The 7,770-nt window shown below is 37.6% G+C and overlaps 1 protein-coding gene across 4 annotated transcripts in view; it reads right to left on the bottom strand.

Annotated features, from left to right (window-relative positions):
- The window catches only part of Raph1 (Ras association (RalGDS/AF-6) and pleckstrin homology domains 1), an 85,844-nt gene that overhangs the window by 31,692 nt on the left and 46,382 nt on the right, over positions 1–7,770 (bottom strand). For 3 of the 4 annotated variants that reach the window (XR_003378174.1, XM_026786161.1, XM_026786160.1), the window contains exon 5: positions 3,717–3,791. The exons of the other annotated variant lie outside the window; for it this stretch is intronic. Coding sequence is in view for 2 of the 3 variants with exons in the window: in XM_026786161.1 (XP_026641962.1) it covers positions 3,717–3,791 (75 nt within the window). In the remaining variant the exon portion in view is untranslated. The remainder of the gene's footprint in view (positions 1–3,716; positions 3,792–7,770) is intronic. 4 annotated transcript variants of the gene reach the window in all.

Below are 7,770 nucleotides of genomic sequence, written 5' to 3'. Positions count from 1 at the left end.
CTCCGTAGACCAGGCAGGCCTCAAACTCACAGAGATCCGCCTGCCTCTGCCTCCCGAGTGCTGGGATTAAAGGTGTGTGCCACCACTGCCTGGCTTAAAGGAAATCATCTTACATTCTCTGAAAGAGACAGATCAGTATAATACCTGGAAGATTTACAGTAGTTTATTTATAAAGGCAGTGCTAGCCTGTATTCGCTAATGCAAAGGAGAAAGCTTCCTCCATGTGTTTTCTGCTGACCAACTCAGATTTTCAGTCTTCTGCCCCAATTTTTTTGACTAGTCCTTTCTTCACACTGTCTCACAACTACCCTACACATAGTAAGGGACACTTCACTCATACAAAAACAACTTTCTCTATTTCTCTTAAAAGGGCAAGAGAGAACTCATTTTCTACTGAAAAACTACTGTGTAAATCAACAGCCATCAAATGTCAAGCCTCCTCAAATTTGCATACAGCACAAAAACTGGGTAAAGATCTTATGATTAAATGAAAATCAATGCTGGGCTACAAAGTGTAGCATTCTCTGGGGTGTAAATATCAGAATATCAGTACTTAGAGAGTTACAGTTGTGTAGAGAGGGACAGTGAATGACTTCAACTGAGAAATAAGACTTTACAGGTTCAGAACAAACAATGAAATCAAGGGGATAAATAGTAGTTTACAATTTCTCTGGAAGACTGTGACAATTAAAAAGTAACAAATTAATTCAAAGAGAACTTGAAGTGGTAATCTAATATTCACTGCAATATTTCTCTGAAGAATCACAGAATTATACTAAACTCAAGAGAACTTACATTAATTATCTAAAACTTGCTGAACCAAAAGTTATGGTGTATATGATATCTAATTTAAATTCAAAAATACAAAGCTTGTATGATTATTATAGCCACTGTACGAAATAAGACTCTTAAAGATTACTGTCTTAAGATCATACAAATATTTATTAATTGCTTAACTATATATTAATTGTATGATAATCTCAGTTTCTACTATCCTCAACAGTTTATAGCCTTAGCTTTTGGAGTATCAACAAATAAAACAGCTTGTTAAAGACACACTGTAAAAGCATTTTAGCTTCTGAATTTCTGAAGCAGAGAAAACAATGGTTACTGCTAGCATAATTTTCTTACACCTTGACAGACTCTGGAGGTTGGGTACTTTATGGTAGAAAGCCAGATTATTCCATAGGTTGGTGTGTTAGCAATATACATACTTGGGGCTGAAAGTAAAGATCAATGAAGGGTATATAAAAGGTTCAGGATTCAATACCCAGCACCATAAAAAGAAGGTCACATAGTTCACAAGAGCCGGGTGCTCTGACAGAGGGCACTGACGATAGTCAGAGTAAGGTGCATCTGAGCTCCGTGGTCTGGGTTGCTTAGGATTATACACCACCTCTTCCATGGCACTATTCCAAGCCTATTCTTAAGTGTTTGGATTCTACACTACTGAATCACATTCTTGCTCAAATTTCTTACCGTACAAGCAGGGTACTATGGCTGCGTATGCAGTGGTATATCTGTTAGCAACTGTAGGTAGAAACCTTTCATATTTTAGTCTGTACGGCTGTTTCCTTGCCAGATGGGGATGTGAAGTTGGGAAGAACTTGCTTACTGCCCATATTTTCCAGGACCAGAGACATGGACACATAAAAGGTACTCAATCAATACTAGTTGAAGGGATGACTACTTTCCCCCAGTAGCTCCCCACTGCATTTATAGAAATATTAATGTTCTAGCAGGCCTTGATCATCTCGTTCGTTTGTGCTTTTCAACACAAAGCAAAACACTTGTAACTCCACTTTATTATGGTCTTTTCAACAATACAGACTGTAGCTTCTCAGGTATGACAAACCCTTTTTTCTCAGCCTACCTACATGGATCATGCCTTTCTTTTCATCTGTTAGGCTTTAGCTTCAATTTCATCCTCTAAAAGGGGCTTTTTCTGGCCTCACCATCAGTGAAATAGACTGTTTATCTTCTCCTCAGGATTCCCTACTCCTTGTTTCCTTCATAGCATTTAATATAATTTAGGTATTTTTCCGTGCTTGCATATAGACATATGTGTGTATATATTTATATTAATGTTCTCTCTCTCTCTCAATTCAGGATCTCCTATAGTCCCAGGCTGACCTCAAATTTACTGTATAGTTGAGGACAACCCTGAACTCTTGATGCACTTGCCTTTATCTTCCAAGTGCTAAGATTACAGGAGTGCACCATAAGGCCTGGAAACTTTATACTTTATCGTCATAATAGACCTTAAGAGTAAGGACTATGTCCATTTTATAGTGTTGTATACTAACTAGTACTTCATAGTACAAAGGTCAATAAAGAGGACTAGACAAATAGGCAAGAGAAGTGGTAAAATGTTAAACTCAGTCTGGGAATAGTCTAAGAAAAAAATGGAGACAAAGCTGGAGACAATTGTAATGGTTGGAGAAGTGCTGAGGGATTGTTATAGTGGAGGCAATGGGAATGGAACAGACGGGTAAAGTTTGGGAATCACAACACGCTCACTTTGGATTTGAGATACTAAGTGAGAAGTGTAGTGACAGGTGATCAGAATGCTCCCCTGTATCACTACAAGAGTGGTAGTAAGCTGTGGGGCTCCAGAGAGAAGATGGGTGATTTTCTGCAGGATTTAAATGTTAGTAAGTAAGACGCTGATATCCAGGAAGCCCTAACAGCTATCAACTATCTGGAGATGACATAGAGACAGTGCACAGGGCAAGATCTAGCACTCTCTTCTAAAACAGATCCTAGTTAAAAGCCATGAGGGTAGACTCGGGTTAGAAAGTACATGGACAAAACCTGCTTAGATTTCTTCACTGCTCTGATTCTGAATTTGTTTTTCGAAAGGAAGTTTGGGGGAAAGAAATGGTCTCACTACTTATTCTGTCAAAAAGCCTTTTTCTTTGAGAAGCTTCTTAGAGGAATTTTGACTTTAGTCAGTCACCTTCTCTCCAAGTTTATGCTATGAATTAATGAAAGGGAAAGAACTCTCAGATATAATAACATACATAGTAGCTTCTATACTGTTCTTCAGAAACTAGAAGTCTGGTAGTCTTGAACTTACTGTTGTACTATTTAAATAAGATAATGATAAAGAAAACTCATACAGCTCCTTGATTACTGTTACCTAGTTAATAATGAGAATTAATAAAAGATTTTAAGTTGTAAAATAGGATCCCAGTAAAATCCAATGAACTGAATCAAACTGAGGGTAGAGAATTTAGAAATTCAAATTGTGATCTTCTCTTCTGGTAAGACTAAGTTAATATAAATTAAAATTCTATCTATGTAAGTAAATGTTGTAATTAAACCAGAGGTAATAATGAAAGTAAGAACTGTTAAAGCTTGCAAAAGAAACTCATAGCATAAAACAATTAATAGCAAAAGTTAAATTAAAGCAGTATTTTCAGGCTTTGAAATGCAATAGAAAATTAAACTAGAGGAAGCACAATATACTTGAAAAAATACTAGGCATCTGTAGAAGTTAGAAACAAGTGGAAATTACTGAAAATATTTTTGGCTCTGATTATTAACAGTCATTAGGTTAGGAAGACAATAACTTTTAGCAAGAGAAAAAGCAACCTGTACTAAAGACAGTGGTGCTACTAATAAGAGATACGAGAATGCAATCCCAACAAGAGATCGTATTCTGTCTACAAGGCAGGGAATAGTTACATGCACATGGAAAACAGTGACATCACCTTGGTCAGCAAATGAGAAGGTTTTCCTGCAATGTTTCTCAGAAGAAGGGAGGTTTCCCTGTCCAGATAGGAGTGCTTAAGCAGGAAGAGAGAGAGAAAACAAAAAGGCAATAAGAGAAGTCAGTGGAGGCTTTATGTGTCTTAAAATAAAACAGAGCAAATCTTGACTCTATAATTAATCACATATCTATTTTTGTAAACTAAGTGAAATATGTCCATTAAGAAAAAAGTTATTTTAAAAAAAAGCCGGGCGACGGTGGCACACGCCTTTAATCCCAGCACTCGGGAGGCAGAGGCAGGCGGATCTCTGTGAGTTCGAGACCAGTCTGGTCAACAGAGCTAGTTCCAGGACAGGCTCCAAAGCCACAGAGAAACCCTGTCTCGAAAAACCAAAAAAAAAAAAAAAAACTAAACCATCACTGTCAACAACAGAAAGGAGAAAGAAGTAAAGGCCTGTCTGTGCCCACGGATGTGTTTCAGGTGAATGGCTGATTTCTGGCTCTGTGTAACACATGCAAAGATCACAGAGCCAGTCTTGTTTACAAGCAGTGGTCAAGAGTGCTGTGCACAGAGCACAAATAAAACCGTGCCAAAGGCTGACGTCTATAGCTCTTCCTATTAATAATCCGTAAAAGATTTGCAGAGATTTAAACAGTATACTGTGTTTAGAACACAAATATTTAAAAAGCTGGCAACCATTTCTCATCACTTCAATGATAGCCACACCAAGAGGAAAAACACCCCCATGTATTTTGCCTGCTATTTTGTTTTCACTGAAACTTTATTAACCCATTCATTACAAGACAGTGTTATAGAGTGAAGGACTTTCATAGAAAATGAACACTGAATTTCCCTTGAGCTGATTTAAACTTATTCAATTAATATATTGTTCCCAGCAATGATACAAATAACAAGATCCTTAACTGTCATTTATTTATACCTTCTTAGTAACTTAAAAAAAGATTAATCTCATTTATTTATTTAATTTATTTTGGTTTTTCAAGACAAGGTTATGGAGCCTGTCCTGGAACTCGCTCTGTAGAGTAGGCTGGCCTCAAACTCACAGAGATCCACCTGCCTCTGCCTCCCAATTGCTAGGATTAAAAGTGTGTGCGACCACTGCCTGGCTTCGTTTTATTTTTAATTATGTGTCTGCGTGTGCACATGAGTACAGGTGCCCATGAGGGCCAGATTTGTTGGATACCCTGGGGCTGGAGTTGCAGGCAGGTGTGAGCAACCTGCTGTATGTACTGGGCAACAACTCAGGCTCTGGAAGAGCAGTACACCCCTTCTAACAACGGATCCATCTCGTGATAAATAACACATTATAATGCAAGCATATGTAACTATATTATATTTATCCTTAAACTGAGACTATTTAGTATGCATATCATTGGACTTGCCTGTCCCTTAATAAATGTGAATTAGTATTTAATGCCATGTAATTACTTTCCCTACTGAAAGGAGGTATTGTACCAAAAAAATGTTTTTATAAATCTAACTGTATTTAAATTAGTCTGTCAAGTAATTTGGAAATAAAGTCCAATGAATAGGTACAAGACCTGTAGACACTTTCCCAAGTCTATATAGATGATATAGCATATTACTTCAAGACGCTAACTTAAACTTAGCTCAGATCTATACTACATTGAGTCTGTTACATACATAATACTTGCTTGTACTGCTAAACTCCGTTTTAGTTCAAGATGAATCTATAAAAATGACCCCTTCCATCCATTCCCTCAAAACAACAAAAGAAAGAAACCACTAGTGTGTGCTAAAGGGGATTCCTCATGATCACCACTAAAAAGTTCAAACATTAAGAACAGAGAATTATTCCTAGGCCCTCATTTACAATATATGCTACAGTCTTGCCAAAGATAAAGACTAGTTATCTCATCCATAAAATAGTAGGTAGGGAGAAGTTTCTGTGAGCCACCATGTGGTTGCTCGGAACTGAACTCAGGACCTCTGGAAGAGCAGCCAGTGTTCTTAACCTCTGAGCCATTTCTCCAGCCCTGGGAGAAGTTTCTGAAAATTCAAATTTAGTTAAGGCTACTGTTCAGACAAGACTAGAGAGAAAACAAAAGAATAAAGTCTAAAAAGCAAAATTTTTAAATGTCAGCTATAACGTCCACTGCTCTCATTCACTCATTGATTTCACCAGTCTAGCTAGCCAGCTTTTTCATGGAATCCTGTCTTTGTCTCCAGTGGCTGGGACCCACCACACCCATTTGGCATTTATGTGGGTTCTGGGGATCCAAACTCTAGTCTAGTATATGAGTATCTACGCAAGAAGTGCTTTTTATCCCCTTAGCCATCTTTCCAGCACAAGAAAGTAATTTCTGGAAAGCTTATCTCAATTTATCTTGCAAAGGTTACTTTTCAAAAGAGATCCCCAAATAGTGGAATATCAATATTCATGCAACCACACTTCAAGTTTAATTTCTTTTTACAATTTTATTTATTTCATGTACATGTATGCACATATATCTTGGTAGTTCTATGGGGTGTGTGTGTGTGTGTGTGTGTGTGTGTGTGTATTGGTGTATAGCATAAAGATCAGATTACTTGCAAGAATTCAGTTTTCTTCTTCTACCATGTAAGTCCTGGGAGTCACACCCAGGTCACAGAGCTTGGTGACAGGTGCCTTTAGTCACTGAGCCATCTTGTTAGCTTTGCATTTCAAGTTTTAAAAAGTGAAATTTGCCTCATGCCATTCACAAAAGGTATGATTTGGCAAAATAAAATTCTAGACATTAATTCTAATGTAATTAGAATTACATTAGATATAAATATTTTGGCACCTGGTTTTCAGAAAATATTTTGGTTGTTGCTTAAGAAACAGATCCAGGGGACCAGATGGCTCAGCAGGTAAAAATGCTTTCTTTTTAGACACATTAACATAAACTCAAATTCCCTGAAACTTAGGTAAAAGGCTAGATAGCCATTTGTAATCCCAGTACTCCTATGGCAAGATTTCCATGGACAATATAATTGCCTGGTATACACAGTAAGGCAGAGCAGTAAGGGAGATGCTACCTTAAAACATTCTGAAAGGAGAGAATCGACTCCCTAATGCAGTTGTCCTGTGACCACTCTACAAGTGTGGTGGAATGTGCATTTAATAATGTATTTTTTTAAGACATGGCTATGAGATAACTCAGTGGTTAAGAGCAATGGTTGCTCTTCCAGAAGACCTAGGTTTAATTTCCAGGACCCATGTGTGGCTCACAGCTGTCTGTAACTTCAGTCCTAGAGGAACTGATGCCTTCTTTCAACCTCCACAGGCACCAGGCATGCATATGGCACACAAACATGCATGTAGACAAAAACACCTATACATATAAAGTAATTTTTAAAAAATAAATTTAAAAAAGACATAATTTGGATCTCAGGGGGAAAAAATCAATCTATAAATATACTATTATAATGCTTTTAGTGATTTACTATTGGTAATAAAAATTTGACTTATGAAAGTACGGTAATGTACTTTTCTAATGAGGGCAATATTCTGAAAGTAAAATAATAATTTGGGTTGAAATTTTTACTAAAGAACAGGACATGGTCCACTAGAAAAGCAGAATGCTGGGGTATTTTAAGGGAGGACAGTCCCAGTTCCTTCTATTTAAACTATAGGTGTATGAAACAGGGGGCATGCCATCTAGAAACCAGAAGCTGAAATCAATTCTCCTTTAACTAAATGCCTTAACATGTTACCTGTCTCCCTGTAGTATTAGTCAGTCACATGACTCCTTCTAACTCCTGGCTTTCAGAAGGAAGAAGGAACGAGCCTTCTCAGCAGAGAAAGATACAAAGGCAGTGAAAAAAGGTGTACGTGCAGTTAACAGTCACATGTTGCTAGTAAACAAAACATACTTTGGCCAGTGAGATGGTCCAATACTTGCTGCAGAAGCCTGATAACCTGAATTTGATTCCAGAATCTGTAGTAACAGGGGAGCAGCGGGGCTGCGTCCCCAGCACCCCGCTGCCCGCAAGGCTAGCTTTACCCGAAATAATTACACGGACACTGTATTCTTTTAAATACTGCTTG

Source organism: Microtus ochrogaster, linkage group LG4 (genome assembly GCF_000317375.1).
Source record: "Microtus ochrogaster isolate Prairie Vole_2 linkage group LG4, MicOch1.0, whole genome shotgun sequence".
Classification (NCBI taxonomy): domain Eukaryota; kingdom Metazoa; phylum Chordata; class Mammalia; order Rodentia; family Cricetidae; genus Microtus; species Microtus ochrogaster.
The sequence above is the reverse complement of the archived record's forward strand: the minus strand, read 5'-3'. Positions and strand labels throughout refer to the sequence as shown.